Source organism: Oryzias latipes, chromosome 23 (genome assembly GCF_053564925.1).
Source record: "Oryzias latipes strain Hd-rR chromosome 23, Olatipes_Hd-rR_3.1".
In the NCBI taxonomy this organism is placed as follows: domain Eukaryota; kingdom Metazoa; phylum Chordata; class Actinopteri; order Beloniformes; family Adrianichthyidae; genus Oryzias; species Oryzias latipes.
This window is the reverse complement of record NC_136259.1, coordinates 6,723,223-6,743,187: the sequence shown is the minus strand read 5'-3', so window position 1 is coordinate 6,743,187 and position 19,965 is coordinate 6,723,223. Positions and strand designations below refer to the sequence as shown.

The 19,965-nt window shown below is 39.8% G+C and overlaps 1 protein-coding gene and 1 long non-coding RNA gene across 7 annotated transcripts in view; one reads left to right on the top strand and one right to left on the bottom strand.

Annotated features, from left to right (window-relative positions):
• The window catches only part of dock4b (dedicator of cytokinesis 4b), a 152,670-nt gene that overhangs the window by 4,175 nt on the left and 128,530 nt on the right, over positions 1–19,965 (bottom strand). For 2 of the 6 annotated variants that reach the window (XM_011490916.4, XM_011490917.4), the window contains 9 exons: positions 17,813–17,896; positions 17,559–17,678; positions 17,070–17,191; positions 15,530–15,650; positions 12,819–12,900; positions 11,698–11,807; positions 8,149–8,221; positions 5,038–5,154; positions 4,251–4,312 (listed from right to left, as the gene is read on the bottom strand). In XM_011490916.4, coding sequence (XP_011489218.1) covers positions 4,251–4,312; positions 5,038–5,154; positions 8,149–8,221; positions 11,698–11,807; positions 12,819–12,900; positions 15,530–15,650; positions 17,070–17,191; positions 17,559–17,678; positions 17,813–17,896 — 891 coding nt within the window. The remainder of the gene's footprint in view (positions 1–4,250; positions 4,313–5,037; positions 5,155–8,148; positions 8,222–11,697; positions 11,808–12,818; positions 12,901–15,529; positions 15,651–17,069; positions 17,192–17,558; positions 17,679–17,812; positions 17,897–19,965) is intronic. The other 4 variants (XM_020714318.3, XM_078941505.1, XM_020714319.3 and 1 more) reach the window with 3 other exon arrangements.
• The window catches only part of LOC144989309 (uncharacterized), a 150,894-nt gene that overhangs the window by 74,018 nt on the left and 56,911 nt on the right, over positions 1–19,965 (top strand). The window lies entirely within an intron of this gene.

The following is a 19,965-nucleotide window of genomic DNA, read 5'->3' as shown; positions in this document are numbered from 1 at the left end:
CATTCACGTTTGTTTTGTCACCTGGTAACTAACTTTTACTTCCTTTACTTTATAAAACTTTCCCAATAATGTTTTATTCCTTAAACACTTCCTGTTGTTAGTTGTGTCATGGTCCGGGTGAATACTCGATTCTGATTGGCTGCAGGGTGTTTATTAAAAAATGATAATGGACACCTACAAAAGAAATTTTGATCACGTAGCTTGAATTATTGCGCTGGCCTAAACCCCACATGATTTCCAGAAAAACTGAAACTTGGAACGTAAGTTGATACAAGTTATTCATCAATTTATCCCAACAATAAGATGAGAGGAGAGATCTTTGTCCTTCCAAGGGCTTTATCCCTTGTGCTATCTTGTGGGGTCCAGATGACCCCACTGGGGTCATCTGGACCCCACAAGATAGCACAAGGGTTATGCTGCACATGACAGTATTTCTACCCAATTCAACACCAATGTTATCGATAATTTAAAATAGGTAACTATCTTTTTGTCTTGCTTACGATACTGCTTGATAAAGAGTAAATACACGGTAATAAATAATGCTGTTATTACTAAATGAATGAAATTGTTTATTTGTTGATTCCCATTTATTGATCAGAATAAAGGTGGATATTTCGCACAGATCTAAGCAAACCAAGAAATTTTACTCGTGGACTTTGATTCTTTGAAACGAAATTATGGACAAAAAAAAAGCGGAAGGAGATGAACTTTCCACGACGAGTCGCACCACATATCAAACAGTTCGTTTGTTGTGATAAACAATTTCAACCAAAAAAGTATTAATAATTGATGTGATTTTTTTTTTCCTCGTGTCCGTGACATAAGCAGGACAACGCCCTTGGAGACGTCCATTGTTAGAAAAACAATAGACGATGCAGAGGCGTGAATGGTTGGCATGTAATATTTAAGGTATATTTTTTTCCCTAACAAAACTTTTAGTTTATATATATATATATATAGACCCTTTATATATATAATTATATATATAATTTTAAGTGACATTTCTGCTTAAAACAGTGTGTTGCTCCCAATAGAAACATTATTGGAGAATAAAGTAGAGTCTACATAAAAGACAGGATGAGCTGCTTTTTTCTTTCTTATCTCCATGAATGGTCGTTGTTCACTGAGTCAAGAAAACACAATATGCCGCACTTTCTTCATCAGAAAGCCTAATCACTCTTCAAACTGTTTTTCTAAGCAATTACACCGCGCTGGCACTGTATCTGCTGAAGCTTAATTGGATGTAGTGGAGTATGGAGCTGATCTGTAAGGTTTTTTGGTTCATTAAAGGGTTTGGCGCGTTCAAGTGGAACAACCTTATCAAGGGAAATGAAAATCTATACGTTTAGTGAAGCGCTGATAAGGAATTTGAACTTCTGACTGGCTTCTCTCCATCGAGTGTCGGCTCTGCCGTCCTGACCAGTCGGTGCGGGTGTGTCGGTATGCGTGCTGTGGGTCAGCGGGTCCGGTAGCGGGCCCCCCTGGCTGTACTGAGTGGTGTGTGTGTTTGGCATGTCTGCGGTCACGCGGCAGATAATGGGGCCCTGCTGGAGGTCTGTGGAGGATCTGTCCCTGGGTGTGCGGTGATGGGCAGCTCGCCGCTTCCCTCCGAGGCAACACACACAAAGACGCTCGGCAACATGCGCGCACGTCACCGTGCGCTAATCTGACTGATGGAGCATGCTGAGCGCCGAGCTGTCACTCACACTCGGGTATCTCTCTGTCATTCCACATGACGACCACACAGGCAGATATGTTCTCGCACATACATGAGAAGATTTCACACCTGCGGGAAAGCTCCCACTGTTTCCGGGGTTGTTTGTGAGAAAAGCCAAAAAAACTCCCAAAGAAGTGACTTGAGTTCAGCCGCGTATCCTCACCCTCATTAAGAGCTCTCTCAGCGCTTACTTAACCTTTTCCTGTTCCTCCTCTGCTTCGGCTTCCTGCCTTTTACTAATAAGAGGCTCATTAACATGAATCAGAGCTTAGAGACAAAGTGAGAATAATCAGTTATCTGTAGTAAGATTAAAAAAAAATCATTTTGAGGTCAAAGACATTAAAAACTTATTTCTACCTCTCTGTTGATAAATCAACCAAAAAAGAAAAGTAAATAAGGTTCACTCTCTTTTAAAGACAAAGCTAAAGCGCTTAAAGAATCGGTGACACGATCCCTATAATGCAGTCGAGGCCCTCCAGGCAGTCCTGTTTCAGGCCTCTTTGGGACAGCCGTGACATGAAAAGGACTAAATCGGCAGCGGCAGAGCTGCTCTCAGCTTCACTGAGCAGTAATGCGGCGCTCCTCAGTCTGGTGGAGAAAAACCCAGGAGCCGCTCTGAAGCATGTGAGGCACGGCAAGACAGGTCACAAAAAAAAAAGGTCTTTCAACGACATATTTGGTCTATGAGTTGAAAATCGAGTTTCCGTGAACAGTGAGGGACAAATTTAATCTGAAAAAGTTAAATCAGATAGAACGGTGGTCCCTTGTTTACAGAATAACGTTGATAACCTGCAATACACAAAGTCGGCCAAAGATTCAGATTTATTTTAATAATTATTCTAGATGCTTTCATGCTGTAAAATTCCTAATGACACATTATCCACTTTCCTCAGAGAGACATGAACATTTTCACTCCTTTTTCTCTTGTTCAAACTCTCAAAGTTCAAACCTTCATCAAAATTATGTCAAAGATCTGATCGCGATTGAAGATTTGTGTAGATTTGACAAACTGAACCCGTTCTGAACGGCATGAACAACTCTACAGCCAATCAGGATGCAGAACACAAAGCACTGTAAAAAGAAAAGAAAAATGTAAAAAGGTACGCAAACTTTTACTAAAAATAATCAACAAAGCCGTGATATAGCAAGAAATTACTGTTTAAGTATTTGACCCCTTTCTGAGGGCGGGGTCAGCTCTCATTTTTATATTTCAAATCTTTTCTTAGGGTGTATTCAGACTGGACACACCTGGTTGAACAAAAGTTTGTTTCCCTCAATAATTCGGACCACATTTTCAGTCTAAATACACCCAAGCTGACCAAATCGCTCTCAGACGCGTCTTTGGAGGTGGTCTCTGTTTGTTTCTAGTCGGACTGAGCTTTGGTTCGCCCTGAGATTCCTCAGTCCGAATAAAATTAGCTCTCTGAGCGAAACAACTGAACCAAAACGGCAACTGTAGCTGTGGTGGTCACATGATCTAAACACGGACAAATGTAAAGCCACGATTGTCGCGTTATCAAATAGGAAAAAAAAGAGTCCAACTGTGTACTTGTTAGAACATTTATTTTAACACCTCTGTTTTACACACTTTACTGTGTTTTGTTACACGGCACGCTCCCGCGCTGCTGTGATTCTAAAAGATGTCTTGTATTTTTTTAACTGAGTTCTCTCAAAACAACCGGACCAAAGCAGCATTAAAAAGTGTAGAGCTTGACGTTGACACAGACGTTCAAATTGGTGAGCGAAATATGAAGTTGGAATGAAGTAAAAGCACAGGACTTCCATAGTTTCTGTCTCTAGTTGCTCTGCCACGCCCTCATAACTCCTGACCAATGAATGAAGACATATTTAGTCACATGGTTGTGTTTACAAGCTTTGTTCCAGGGCAGGAAAGTCCTCTTGGCGGCAGATCAAAGCCAAGGTTCTGGACTTGATCCGGACCAAATGAAGCGGACTGGGTCCAGAACAAAAGACTTTTCTAGTCTGAATACACGCTTAGTAACAACAGTCCTGTGGTTTACGATTGGGGGGAAACCTGTCTGAAAACTGCCAAAGACCCCTCCTATCGACCTTGACGTTCTTCTCCTCGAGCCGATCCTTTGTGTGTTTCAGGTTGTTGTCGTTTGCGAACACTTGCAGCAGCTGCTGTTGTCTTTGTATCGAACCGCTTGGCGATGCGTTCAGGTTGGCGTCTACAGTCGTAACGTCCTCCAACAGCTCTTTGGCCTTTGTGGAGAATTTTTGAAACTGATTGGCCGCTTTTGTGCACAGGTGTTTCTAATAAAGGCAATGAGCTGTAACCAGGTGCCCCCCCCCTGTAAATTCAGCTCATTGATGAAAAACACCTGGGAGCCAGAAACCTTGCTGATTGATGGGGTATTTCTTACTGTCTAATTGTAATGTTTTCAATCTTATGATGAAAACCTACTATTTGATTGCTAAATGATTTACTAGGAACATTTCTGCGGATGTCAGATCGTTGTTTTTTTTTGCCCTGGCTGCACGGCTTATTCTACTCGTGGCGTTTACTAACCTTCTGGGGAGATCTGGACGTGAGAACCGGGGATTGGGACCTCATGTTTTTAGCTGAGGATCCTAAGAGAAGAAGGAAAACAGACAAGAACAAACTCAAATCAGAGAAGTGTATTGTTTTCTTTCCCCCCCCCCAGAATGACACAGCATGAGCCAAACAAACACAAACACACACACAGAGCAGAAAGGGCCCAGCGGCTCTAAGCATCGATGAATCCAGCGAGTGCTGATGTTCTGCAGGTCCTGCACACTGCCTTAAGCTGTTCCTGCACCCAACATCTGCTTTAGAACAATACACGCCAAGAAAACGGGGGAGAAGAAAAAAGGGGGGCCATCTGCTGAATTTGCCAGTGGGCAGTGCACTAAAACCACAGGGAATAAGTCAAGTCTGTTGCATCTGTAAATGGGCAAACAACTAAAACACAGTTTAAGTCAATGGCAGACAAATGGAATAACATGCATCTCTCTGGGGGATTGAACAGGAAAAAGCCTCGGAATGGAGTGGAATTTTAAATCAGCATCGACCCAAGGAACCCCCCCCCCCTCCTCAGGTGTCTGGAAAGATTTCCGGACTCAGCTGAACCGGCGTGTTTCATAAGAGGACGTTATCAGAATTTCAGGTCAGTTAGTATTGGGAAAAGCTGCCATCTGGCACCAGGATTAGAAGCTGACAGCCAGACTCAGATGGAGAAAACGCCTCAGCAGAAGGAGTTGGTTAGAGCACCAGGTGTCAAAAGCCAGACTGGAAAATTAGTGGCATTCTTCAGCGGAGGATCTGCTGCTTTTACCTGAATATGGCGGCCTAGGGGGAACAGGAGGGCATTGCATTTTGTAGACAGAGTCAGAGAAGGACGGCCCGCCCTCCTTGACACTGTCTAGGCTCCAGCTACTGGGAGTGGGTCTCACTTTATGGCACACAGAAACACCACAAGTCACATCTTTGCACAAAACATCACACAAACACGTTTGCACATTAGGTCATACGATGACAGACAACAAGGATACAAAATGAAAAGAAAAACCTAGTCCAATACTTTTTGACAGTAAACAATTTTGACAAATATTTCCTTGAAGACAAAATGTTATAATAAATCCTAGGTATAAGCACAAATAAGAGTGTTTCACTGAGGAAAAAGTGGATTTACCTCATTTTTTAAGGTATAAGTCATGGTTATTTGCATAGTTTGGCCTGGGATAGGACTTATACTGAGGAGCGACTTATTTGTGGTTTTAAAAAAATAAATATTTGTTGTTATTTTTCCAATAACAACTGATTGCCCTTTAGCAACCGATTGTTGTACTTTTCTCCCAAAACTGTGACTGAAATATGTTGTTTTTCTTCTTTAATTTACATTTTTTGGCTCCTGCGACTTTTACTCCAGTACAACTAATACTAATACTTGTAATCAGAACAATTTACATTATTGTTTGGGTCGGTCCACTTTCACAGCGCACTGGAAATGTCACAGCTGCTAAGGTTCAGAATGGCTTTATCGATGTGGAGTCACAGACATATTAAGCCTTTAACATCAGAGCTTAAGCTTCAGTGTCGACATTCTTTCCACTTCTGTAAACATTTACGCAATTAACGTAGTTCTGGCGGATTCTGAAGTGGAGAAAAGCAGCGTTGCGCTGTTAAGCAACACTTTACGTTAGGAAAATATTCGTGTGTTATTTGGGTGTCGCCAGTGTTAAAAGGTTCAGCATTCATCTTGCTTTACACATTTTGTATATATAAAAAAGTAAAAAAACGTAAGAATTCATAATGTTCGCTCTAAATCACTGGTTTTATAGAAACTGACAAAGGAAAATTTGACAAATGTTTATTTAATTGAACTGTGTTTCATCAGAAATCAAATTGGGAAAAAAAATATGTTTATGGATTTAACCCTCTAACACCTGAGATGTCGCCATTGAAACCCAAATAACATACATTCTTTTTGGTTCCTTTTTAAAAATATTCTGCCTCTTTTGTGCAGTTTAGTCAAAATAAAATACTTTCCTCTGATGCATGAGATCTGACATCCCATCATATTTTTCCAGCGCATTTATTCTCTCTATTGCATTAAAAAAAACAGTAATAGTTGGTCCTTTTTTTTAAATAAAATCAGAAATGTTGTCTGTGTGACTGAACACACAGCATGTCACAATAGTGTGAAGCAGCAGGAAAAAAAGAATCACGATTTCTTGGTCTTTCATCACCATTAGCCATTCAATCACATCTAAGGAAGTTGTTCCCACATTTGAGGCATTGTAATTTGACATTACAGGAATATTAATAATATATTTTGAAAAGCTAAAAACATCTAATTATCTGAGGGAAAATCTAACATTTATTTTTGACCAGAAAAAGATGCTGAAAATTCAGATGGAGTTTTTTTTTTTAAATCATTTCTATCTTTTCCTGCATACATCTTTGCACAATTCTCTGAATCTTTAGGCTTTCTAGAAGCTAGCTCCAGTCCCACAGCTACTTTAGGTGCAGATATATTCTGATGCTATACATACATTGAGCATGTCATGTTCAAGACCGCGGGTTCTTGAACACGCTAGCCTTTGGAAGAGGCTTGGTTCAAATTGTCAAAATGATGCAAATCTTACTCCAGGATTCTTTCCTACACTTTAAACATCTCTATTCCGATACATGAAAGACATGGTGTCATATATTTCTTACCAAGCACAAACCACAATTAATCTCTCCTTCCATGATCAACTTTCAAACGGTTGGCATTTCGGTGAATTAAAAAGGACGCCATCCATACGTCATTAATAAAACCAAGTCCCTGATTGGTCAGTGCAACTGGTTTAACTTTCAATGTCTGTTCAATGGTCACATTTCAGAAGTAGAGCTTGAAATTGGATTTAAAAACTTGTGTAGCGAGGCGTGACCGCCAGAGTTTTGAACCCGGATGCCCAAAAATGGGCAAAATGTCCGCAGTGGCTGTGTGACTTGGCCTACAGTGACCGATGCCTGATTATCTTAAGCAGTTATTCATTACTCTTTCTGTTCCACATTTCAGTGTTAGAATGATATCATAACACTTTCTGAGGAAAAATAATTAGCGGTTCAAAAAAAAAAAAGCATCCAGGAACAAGTTTGGTGTAAATTCTCACACCTTTTCTAATTGTCGCGTGCATAATAGGGCCACATCACCATATTGTGGGAGATTTTCTGTCTTCATCTCTCACTTCATTATTCAAACATCGCACTTGAGTCACGCAGAGAGGTGTGTGTGTTTGTGTCTTTGTGTGTGTGTGTGAAACGCAAGGAAGCCATCACATCCAAACTTCGCACTTTCCAAGGAAGGTGTGTTTTCTCTCATCCCCGACTAATTATTTCCTCTCAAGCAGTGAAACTACGCTGCTGGTTGTTTGGTCTGGTAACCTGTAGATGCCTGGATCTTAGCGTGAAGGTAGTTTTTTTTTAACAGTACACCTTGGCTTGAATCTGGAGAATATTCTTTGAAATTGCCAAAGTGGTCTGGCCTTGAGCAGATAAGGGGATGCACTTATTCTGCCCTTTTCCGAGGTGCAAATCTCGCTGAAAGCAGAAAAACCATGTTTGTAGCTAACCAGTTCAAGGCGGCACTACCATTACTATTCACCAGCTCCACGGAGAGGCTCTCTGCTCTTTTATTACCACATTTGGGAAATGCATATAATAAATCCCAAACAAACAAACAGATTGTTGGATTGTCTTTATGTCTGCATCCCCCTCAATGTTGAAATGGTGTGCTTCCAATCAACATTTGGCTCAGCACACAAAACGTCTAGACGGATAAACGCCACCGTAGACGACAAAAAGGTCTGGCGAAAGCCCAAACTGTCTATCGCTGCTGTGCCCTGCATGACTGTGCAAACAAGCTGTAAACAAATACTGTAAACAAGATCATATTTACCTTTATCCGGTGCCGAGAGATTGGGGTCACTCCTTGGTAAAGTGGTATCCGCTATCTGATGAGCAGAAGTTCTCTGCACAAAGAAGAAATTATAGATAAGCAGAAGGAGGGAACTATAAAATAGCAACATGTAAGAGGTTAGGTAAGTAATAGTTTGAAACGCGTGCTGTAAATTATATATGGAAACTGGGTGATGGCTCTCGTGTTGGACATGATTTTTTTAAACCAGGCTTTTAAGAGGCCAACTGCAGAGGAAGTTCAGAGAACGCCAGGAGAGGCATGTTGGCTCTCTGCCCTTTTTTTTAATGATTTAGTGTGCATGTAGTAAATGTTAAATACAGTTGGAAGTTGCTGGACGCAAGAAAATGGGTCACCAAACAGACAAGCCTTTAAACACTCTTTCAACAAGAAAGCATTCATTTTGAATCTCTTCCCCTTCACAATAAAAGTCCAGCTTTCTTTATGATTTTGCTGACATCTGTAACAAAAATAAATATCAAAAATATGTATCATTTTCCAGGAAAAACTGGTTCTTGTGGGTTAATGCATTCACTCAAAACTGTAAAAATAAGAAGCACAGATTTTTTTTTTTTTTAATGGCACTGTTCTTCATTCCTCACATTAGTGAGTTAACTCCACTAGAATCATATTACCTGTTTATAAAAATGTTTAGAAATTAAGCCAGAATTACAAAAGGATGGTAAATTAGGAAATTGGCCCAAAAAAAAACTACCTGTATTAAATTTGATAATTACACTATGCCAACGAAGCTAAGTGTAAAACCATTTTAGTGGTGGCATAATGAGTTAAATAATGTTATTTATTTAATATTACACGTTTTTTGTTTTGGATTTTGCATTTCATTACTGAAAGTAAAAACCAGCAGAATGTGAACTACATATGGGTGAAAATAATAATAATGTTTTTTTTTCTTTCTCATGTCTTCATCTTTATGTTTTATTTTTTTAGGCAATATTGCATTAGCTCTTGAAAGACTTACAATTTATATCTATGTTTCTAAGAGGCTTAATGTTCCATTCAGTGTACGGTATAAAAGGCTGTTTCTAACAAGGACAGCTTTTGTCCTGTGAATTTTCCATTTTAGCTCCCGCTTACTTATAGCTCTCAAATTGAGATAAATTACTTATCAGTACCTTTCCAATTTAAAAGAAAAGAGGCAAAAATACATATAGCTGGAGTGGCAGCTGCCCTTAAGCGGGGAAGTAAAAACAAAAGATTCCTTTCTTAAAATATTTCACCTTCAGAAATAGACGCACACTTTTATTGTGGAATCCCAAATTCAGGATTTAATAGACCTAAGCAACACTTTCACAGATAACGAACACTGCTTTATTGTTGTGAGGACCTTTTTGTTGTACTTGTTTTTGTGGATTTAACACCAAGGGTTAGAAAACAGGTTATTTGTGCCACAAACAGCAACAGCATCAGATGAATGGCCCTGAAAAGCAAACGCATTATCTTCCCATTGCAGTCGCTCTGTCACTATGAGTAGAGTGTGTGATTGTATTACATATTATCCTTCGGCAAGAGAAAGAAGTGCAATATCATAACCCCCTTGTTCCTCCCTGTTGTAGTTGGAACAATGAGTTTGCTGTACATGAATGTGTTTGCAGTGGATGAAGGCTAAACAGACTCTCATAAGAATTATTGTAACATCTGTTTCCGACAAACAAGACTTAGTCACCCGACTTTTGTGTCCTTGAATGCACTTCTGGAGCGCCTATCTTTATCCACCACCATCTTTAAAGGTAAAAATTACATAGGATACATGAAAAATAATAATAAAAATAACAGTAACAACAAAAAAGGTTTCTTTCAAATATTTCTAAAACTATTTATCTCAGAACAACACAACAACAATTCCATGAATTTTTACACTTATGTCAGAACTGATAACTTACTTTTAAAAGTTGTTTGGAATTTTCAAAGCAAAGCGTCTTAAGCCTTGGCTTTTTAGATCAATTTCCTCCTCCAATGTAATCCTTGGCTTTTGCGCACTGTTAGTGGTGAATGAAACAGGATTTTTAAGCCTGCTGAATGAGTAGTTCCTACCAAAATCCACCATAAGCTTGGAGGACCATGGTCCCACCCTATTTTTTGTGTCAGTGGTACTTTTGACTCTTTACGTTAGTGAAGCTTATTGCTAACATACTCTACACACAGATATTATAATCCCCATATTGCTGAATCCATATTTATGCAGTGTTTATAAAGGTATTTTTCTTTTTTACATGTTTTAGCTAATTTAATGTTAATTACCTTATAAAGTTAATCACTATCACTATTAATTGAAGAGGTTACAAAAATCAACTTCAGGATGTCTTACAAACATGTCTTTGGGCATGAATATTTCTACAGTTTGGTATTTTAGGGCTGTTGCTGTTTGGAAGCCATGGTTTCATCTTTGAAACATGGGCTGTGTCTGAATTCCCGCCCTAATCCCTAACTACCAAAAAACTATAGTGCGGAACCATTTAGTGCAATTCAGACACACACTCACCAATACGAGCTTTTTACAACAACTATTTATGAATCCACTGTGTTCTGCGGAAGAAAATCTTGATTGTTTATTAAAAAAATTGCATTTAAAGAAATTTTTTCCCGCAAAAATTGTTCAAACGCAATGCATTGTGGTCTATATTCGCCAAGCTAGTGAGCAGCGATGCACACTAGTTTTGGGTAGAGACTTCTGGAAAATTTGTAGGACACTTTGCTTTAGGATTGTAGCTCGCTAAAAAATGGTGAACGCAATGTATAGCGCACTAAGTAGTGAGTAGTGACGTGAATTCGGTTCTAGCCATGCATGGCCCCGCCATTCATTCTCAATTGGCAGGTTATTATGGTCAGATACCCTAACAGATAATTGAAAGCTTAAACACCTCGACCAATTTTTCCTTTTAGAAAACGTAGAAAAAGTAAAGTAAAAGTAAAAAATTATGCTACCTACAGGAGATGGATTCGTTTGAAAAAAAAATTATGCTTTTATTTTTGAAACCTACAGGAGATGGATTCGTTTGAAAAACGTATTTTAATAAATATAATCAAACCTTCAGCCTTTGAGTCTAACAGAAAAACCTTGCAATGTCAATAATTATAAACAAGTTTGGGTGTTATTGTAAATATGCTAATGTGTAGCAGTGTTTGTATTTTTTATGTGTTACTAACAAGGTTAAAGGTTACAGGTGTTGTAAATACGCTAACGTTTAGCGTGTCACAAACAAGTTCTAGAAAAAAAGTGTGACTGACTGATGGATTTATCTCTGACTATTTTGTCTCGCTCAATCAGTCAGTCCTATAGTTTGGTGCCTCTTATAAATGACATTTTGAAAATAGGCTATTCCTTGATGGTGCGTAAAATCTGTAAGGTTTAAAACCGCAGAGGTGGTTTCATGATGACAACTGCTTTGTTGCAGGACCATGTGAAAGAACAGGAAGATTGTAAAAATGCTTTTTGTGATTTGCTTTTAGATAAATGTACATGAGCATGATGTCAAAGAGTGTTTAGTGTGTTTACTCGTGTGTGCCAACCTGTGTGGCGTCGTGAGGATTGGGGAATATGGCACTGACCGGCCTCTCCCGTGGAGACAAACACGCGTTTTCTCGGGCGTGCTTGTGTTTCTCTGCCATTTGAGGTGAACCTGGAAAGAATGGAATGGGATGTTAAAGGTGTGCGCACACACACACACACGCACACACACAAACAAACACACACACATACACCAGTATGCCCGAGCACATAAAGGTCCAAACAGGAGAAGGTGTTACACTATTACCACAAATACTGGCAATCAGGAAAGGCCACCCTCTCTTCTCTTCTCTCCCCAGCCGAAAGCCTCTCCACCATTTTTTCAGCCTCACTAGCTACACAAGATGATAAATGCCCCCCCGCCATCCCATTCCCTCTAACCTCATTCCCTCACCCTCTCTCGTCTACAGTGGACAATGACAGTTGGAACTTGAGCTACGACTCGGCAGGATCGCATTTGCAGCACAAGCGCGGAAATAAATGCAAAAGCTCACACTGCCACGGAAACGCCTCACGCTCTCAGCACGCCCCCTCTGCGTCCCCATACCATGCGCGTCTTCATCCATCATTAACTAATACGCTACCATACGACTATGAGATGCCAATCGCTAGCTACCTTCAGATAACGCCGCTTTGGCAATAACTCTCAGGAGTCAACAGAGGGCAGTTTTATAGGGGCTCCTCCACCTGCCGACATCAGCTTGCCACAGTGGGAGTGTGCATGTGGTCAGTGTCTTCATATCTCCTTACTGGCGATGATAGGGATTGGACAGAAACACACAGGGAAGATTCCTTGTCTGGAGAGATCTATAGAATATATCGTTCTTCGTCCCATCTTGTCGTCAGTTTTGCTTGTTGCTTTCAGCTCCTTTCTTCCTTTCTCCTCTTTTATCCCGTCCACGTCCTCCTGCACACAACCCGTGCACCGATCTAACCTCGCTAACCTTATCAGACAAGCATCTGCCGTGGCGGTTAGAGAGAACATTGTATCTCACTGAGGTTACAGGTTAAAGGCCGTCTTGCCGGACCTCTCGGTCCGCTTCCTCGGGATGAGTCACTCGGGATCAAAAAGCCCCACTGCAAGCCTGCAGCGTGTAAGGGGATGAAGAAAAAGTCACAATACCTCTGGCACTGGACGGGGCCGAGCTGGTGACGTTGGGTGAGGCAGAATGGTTGGAGCTGAGGCTTGAGGTAGACGGACTGGGCTGCATTTGAGAAAGAAAAAAAACATTTGTAGCCACACAACCGGCAAAATATAACTACTAACAGTTTGTTTTTTTTATAACTTTCTTTGAACTGTTGCCTAAGCTACCATTTTTCAATTAGTCGTTATTGTTTTGGCAGCATCTATTTGGGTTTTGACCTTCTGATGGGAAGAACAGAACAGTTTTTGTGCTGCAGGACACAAAAAAACCAAAAAAAATCTTCAGCTTGGCTTTTTTTTCACACAGCCATTGTTCAATGAATTCATTCCACCTTCACTTCCCTCATGACAGTTCACCCGTTTATTCCCGTCCTTGTGTGCACTTTCGCAAAGCATTGTGGAAGCAAAAGAGGGGAAAACACTGATTTGGAAGAAAAACATGCGGCTAATTCCGTCAGACGGATGACAGTCAAGGAGACTGCACCCCCGCTTTATGTTTGATGCACACACCTGCTTTACACTCCACACATATGCAAAGCTGCAGCGCGTCTTCTGCAGCATTATAATGCAAACACTTCATTTACTGCAGAAAACAGTCTGCCTTCAGGAATGAGCCCTAAACTTCTGTACTGATCCTATTCAAATTGACAGGATCCATTTGTCTCAATTATGTTTTCAAATTTTTATTCAGTAACCAATTTTTCTTTGTTATAAAAATGAGTGTTCACATCATTAATGGTTTAAACTCTTAAACAAAAGGAGAACTTGAATGAATACATAGTATAAAAACTTAGTTTTCTACATTTCCACATTTGTCCTGGTGGTTACAGGTTGGCGCCAGTGTTTCGCAGCGGAGCCACTAGCAGTTTGTAAATGGGGTGAATGGGACTGAAACTGTAAAGCACTTTGGGCTTTAACCCTTGTGCTATCCTAGGCACTTTTTCAACCTTTTTTGAGCCACGGCACACTTTAACCCTGGCAAAAATCCCGCGGCACACCAGCATCCAAAAAAAAAAAAAAGCAGAAATTCATGGTCTGTATTGATCGACAGCCCCCCCCCGCGCAATCTCACGTGTATTTTTGTGATAATTGTGGCAGAAAAATCAGGAAGTTGCGGCTGTTTTTTCTAAGAGATGAACCACCAGCTAAAGACGAGCTCTAGCTGGTATTTTTGTTAGAACTGAGCGACTTTATCAGCAGAATTAAGAACAAGGAAGTGAAGACTTTAACCACTTCTGATTGGTCAGACTGATGACATGTGATTAAGCCTTCAAGAATGATTGGCGAAGACAGTTAAAGGGGCGGGACTTTTCCTTACACATTTATAGCTGCGGCTAAATCGCGGTACCGTGATTCTTATCAAAATGTCTTTAATAGAATTAAATAAACACAAAGAAAAAGTAATTTTAAGATCTTTTATATTCCTAATTACTCAGTGTTTTATCAGGGCCTGTTTGGATGAACAAAGAGCTGATTTCCTGGAGATGGGAAATATTTTTAGATCAGTTAATGAGGGCAATTTCTCCACGGCGCACTTGACCATCTCCCACGGCGCACTGGTTGAAAAACACTGATCTAGACCCACTAGACAGTGCTCTGAACCTTTCTTCTTCAATGATTTGTGATCTTCACTGGTGTTCATGGATTACAGGAAATCTTTCCACCTTTATCCACCTTTGTCATGGTAGGGAGAACACGTCAATGTGAGGTGGGGTCATCTAAGATAGCACAAGGGTTAAAGTACACTCTCTCCTGCTAGCTTATAGCCCTTCAACTGAGCTTGCTATACCTGCAGTTAACCACCAGATGTCCCTGTCCTTAGTTAATTTGAAGCTTTAAAGTTAAGAACATTTTTGAAGCAGACGAAAGGCTTTAATGGTTTATGAGGCTTCGTTTCTTTTATCACTTGTTTTTCTGTTTTCACTTTTCCCACTTTTCTGTTCTTTAATTGCATCTTTCTTTATAGTACTGTGTAGAAAATATCATAGGACAATTCCATGCTAGTATTAGCCATAATGAGGTTAGCTCTGAATTGAAAAAAATCCACAAGATTTTTTTATACAACTCAAAAGCTCATTAGAATCGGTTTTGCCTCTTAATCATTACAGCTGTACAGTTTTTTCTGATATCTCCTAAATAGCTTTTACTATTATTTTGTGGTAAACTAAGTAATAACATCAACATGATGCCAAAAAAATAGTATGAAACCAAATGCATTCAGCTAATTTCATCTTCATATCAATTCTCTTTCTACTACTTTAGTGTAAATTGTTTGCGAAAGCAAAGGCGTTCGATTCTAATTCCATAAATGGCGCCGTCAGTATCCTGACAACAGCCTTTTCCTGCCGGGTTTCTCTCCTCACTTAGGCCTTCCAGGTGCAGCAGACTGCTTGCCAGAAGTTGTCGGCAGCTCTGCGAATTGCCCAAATCTAGTTTAGATTAGATTCGGGCTCCCTGAACGGCCCAGACAAAGAAGCGTGTCTTTATTTGATGTAATCGTGACAATTTGCCAGAGCGGACAGAGCCCCAAATATGGAACAGGGAAGATAAAAGGTCGGGTGAGGGGGAGAAAGAGGGTAAAAAACAAAAACAGTGTTTTAAGCCAAACCTATGGGGAGTACAAGAGAAAAATCTGGAAAATCAACTACTTAAGGAGTGTGTACGAAGTGTTTGGAGTGAAGGAGGCCTACCTGCATGTTGAAGACTTCATCAGAGCTCTCTGACTGTCCCGTGATATTACTGACCTCGTTGGAGGCTTGTGACGATAGAGAGGAGGAGGAATAGCGGTTGACGGCGGGGTAGCTGCTCCAACTTCAAAGACAGAGAGAGACGGTCTTGGTGGTTTTTTGATAAAAGCTAACAGGGTTACGTTATGTTTCATTTGCTTTGAGAGATTTCACTCACCGAGAATCGAGAATGAAGAGCGGCAAGGCCGATTTAAAAAAAAAAAAAAAAAGTCATAAAGCAAAGTGGGAGAAAACACAAAGAGAAAGACAGGAGATGTCAGATTAGGAAAAAAAATATTGATGCGGCAGTTTGCTAAAAGGCAAAGAAAAGAGGGAGGGAAAAAGACATCCTCGGGTTTTCAGATCATAGTTTAGAAAAGGATGAAATCAAAACTCTGGTGGATACGTGAAATGTCACTGGGAGATTGAAGTAATGTGCGTGTCCCCATCTTTCTGTGCCCCGTGGGATCAGACGGTGCAGGGAGAATGTCGCAGGTACAGGGAGTGGAAGGGTCATTGAACACATCAAAACACACACACACACACACACACACCCACACAGTCTGCCTGTTGGCCTCACAGCAGCCACACAGAGGTATCCCTCTGGGTGCCAGCCAGCCAGACGCCCCCGCCTATTATATGCCAACATCGAACCATGTCAGTGAAAGACTGCAGAAGGAGGAGAAAAAGGTCGCTGAGTGTGGCCTTCAAAGCACCGCTGGGACACATGAGGTAAAAACTCCAAAAAGGTGAGATGGAGGCAAAGGTCAGCAGTAAAGGGCAGTCCATAGAAAGATGGTGATGGCTGGGGGAGGGGCTTAAATCTGTAAAACTTTTTCAAGCTTTACAATTTACAAATTTTAAAGACCCACTCTGTCTTTAGATCTATTTTCAAAGTGTTCCCGTTGGTCTTTTTATTTGGATTATGCCGTTTTTAGCCAAAATAATAATAATAATTTAGAAAAACTGCTATTGTCTAGGATAAAGTTTCTGTTGAGCGGTAGTAAATCCTTAGAATATCTCTGAGTTGAGGGTTAATTGTAGCACAGAGCGACTCTCCCCCTCCTTCCAGTTGCTAAAAGCTTTCTGTTCACATGCTCTCCCGCTAGCTTACAGCCCCTCACAACCCCAACCTAACATTATCAGTGCAACAAAAACAGTGAGCAATGTCGGAGCCAAACAAAGACAAACATGGATCAAGTCGTCCATAAGTGGATGCATCAAAATGGAATGGAGCAGTGTATTTTCTACAATGCAGACACACTTATTTTAAACAGCTTTTTTCATCTGCTCCTGATTCACAACAATTTGAATGAAGAAATACTCAAAAATGTAATTTTACGCTTATTTTCTTTAAACATCTCCTCAATCATCTGAAAATTACCTTAAGAACATGTTAAAAACAGTTTTCATCTGAGTGGGTCTTTAAAGTATTTGACATTACGGGGGTTCGTAGTAGATCTTGAATGACGGAAGCTTCATTTTGGTGGAAAACTATTCTTACCTCCGCCTTGCGACCCCTCTGCTGGCGTCTGTGCTAACGATGCTTGGAACTGAGTTCCGGCAGGATCGAGGGCTGCCATTCGTGAAGGGCACGGGGCTCGCTCGCACGTAAGCCGGGAACTCCTGAGGTTCGCAAATTGAGGGTGGTTAAAAAAAAGAACAAGTGCACATGATTAAATGTTTCTTGAAGCCAGAGTGAGGCATGTAAACAGACCACGCTATATGTTGATGATGGAATGCTGTTTAATGAAGGGTAAAATTCCCCTTTAGAAGTGTTGGGGTCATTTACTCTGAGCTCTAAACACAGCTGCCTTTTGGGTTTTTTTCTTTGAAATTCAGGAGACAGCTAGAGTGTATATAGTGTAAAAAAAAAAGCTGTATTTCTAAGAAAATAAGAGTTATAGTTTTCTGTTTTTTTTATAAATTTGAATCCAAGAGTTTGAAACATTTTCTAAATGTTTCAAATGAAACGACAATGACTGCAGCCTACCTGTATGCCCAGACTGGATTTCATTAGATGGAACTGATCCACTAGCTTCTTGTGTAGAGGTCTCATGTCTTGTGGAACAAACTTCTCATGCACGGCGAGGCCGTACTCCAAAATGTGTGCCTGGAGTACCAAAATCCAAACAGAAAGGGGTTTTTATTGCTTTCATCTTTTTTTCTTTTTTTTTTTTTTTTGGGGGGGGGGGGGGGGGGGGGGATTATTTGCACATTTGTCCCTGGGCATCTCTCATTCCTGACCTGCTCAAACATGAGTTCTCGCAGGCGCCCAATCTTATCGCCATCCTCCGGGTGATTCATGATGTAGTCCTTGGCAAAAAAGGCCTGCGTGGGGGGGACAAAACGCACAACGTTAGTGGAGGCAGCAAACCACAAGCTTTCTTGCTGCCGTGTTACTCGAATCCCGCAGGAACTGAGTCAGGAAATGTGTGCACTTTTGTCAAGTCCTTCAAAACTTGAAGGAAAACTGAGCCAACGTACTGAACTGACTTTCTAACTGGGTTTTGTTTTGTGTTAAAATAAAGGTCAAAGACTAAAGAAGAGGCTTACAAAGCATAAAATACATTTTTTAAAACCCCACAAGAATATAGTAGACTTCAAAATGCAATTTTTGGTTTAAAAAGTTTGTTTGACAGTAAGTTTGAAAAGCTTGGTCAATGTCACTCTTCTTTTCACCTTTTCCTATAGTTTATATCACTGGATAAAACAACAGTTTGAAGCAAGTTCTTGAACTGAAAGTTGTCCACTTTTTTTGGCTGGTCATCAAACTTCACTCTTTCCCAAAATCCAAAACATTTGAAAGAGCAAACAGGTCTTACAGTTACGGGAAATTATGATCATACTCCGATTTGTATGTTAGTTTATAACATTTTAAAATCTAGGTGTGTTTGAGATGATTTATTGTCCAATTTGTTTTCACTACTCGCTACTTAGTGTGTTATTTAGCACGTTCACCATTTTGTAGAGCTGCCCAAATCTACGATTCCAAAATCAAGTGCCCTGGAAATTTCCTAGAGGTCCAAAATGCACATAAATGCACATTAAAATAGCAAATATAGATCCCAGTGCATTGCATTTGAACAATTTGTCATTTAAAAAAACATGTTTTTATATTTTATAAATCATCTGAGTTTTAATCATAAGAACACAGTGGATTCATAAATAATTGTCAAATATTTTTATCTATTAGGTTTTTATTCTGTAAATTGATTAAATCATATTTGCTGTTTTCAAAAAAAAAAAACTAAAATAACCTGTGACTCTGTGAATTGCGTTAAAATCCAGGGCATTTTATGATTTTTTTGTTAGGAAAAAAATTAGGAATTAGGACACAGCCAAGGAGTTTGTTCTGTAATAGTAGCATTAGCGCCAATACTAGTAGTAATATTATTAGTAGCATTAAAAATATCAACAAATGTCACTAGCACATTTACTACAGGGAGTCCTTTAGGGGTTGGGGAGTAGTGAGGGAGGTTACACGTAACACTAATATTTTTATAAGAATTAGAACATTTTTAAATCTGGCTGCAACTTCGTCTTTGTTTCTATTTACTAAATTATCTTCTTGATTGTGTAACAAACCCCCAAGTTGAGTTACTTTTGTTTTTAATTAGGCTTCAATAGAAGTAAAAAAGGTTCCCCCCTTTTATTCCAAATACAAAAAAAAGATCAAAATTGCTTTAAAAAATGTCACTTTTTGGCCAAAAACTATAAAAATGTGAAATAAAATAAAATCACAAAGGGAAAAAATGTCTTTAAACTAGCCTGTAATTATATTTATTTTTGTTGTTAAGTTGAACTATTCTACATGATAAAATGAGGCTGACTTCATAATGTGATGGCTATGGAATAAAAAACTGTGTCTGGGCTTGAATTGGTTTCATTCTTAAAGTGGTCTCAAACCGGAATGGGTTTGTCTATCGTAGAAAACCATCTTCCATATTGGTTATGGCTCACAGACGGCTTTAATTCTCTTAGTTTAACATTTGCCTTCAAGACAACTCAAAGGCGAAACACATTTGATGAAATAAAAAGATGCTCTGTCTCATGTAAATGATTATTTCTTTTTTTGTTTTGTCATCTTCATATATTAAATGCTAGATTCTTGCTGTTTACACTGGCATCAATGCTTGTGAAGTGTCTATGGATTATAGCAAATCCTTTTCAGTCGGCATCAGAGCACACAAAGGAGGAGAGAGGATAAGCTGATGAAAGGAGCGTCTTGCAATCTGCCGTCAAATCTGCCCCAGAGGGAAACATGGGAGGAAAAACTAAAAACAGGGGCAAAGAACCGAAAGGTAAAGGGGGTGTTTACGAAATAAAAGTCCAGAACAGTAACCCTCAAGGACAGAGCTGTCATTTTTTGAAGAGACGGGCAAAGACAAACGATGCTC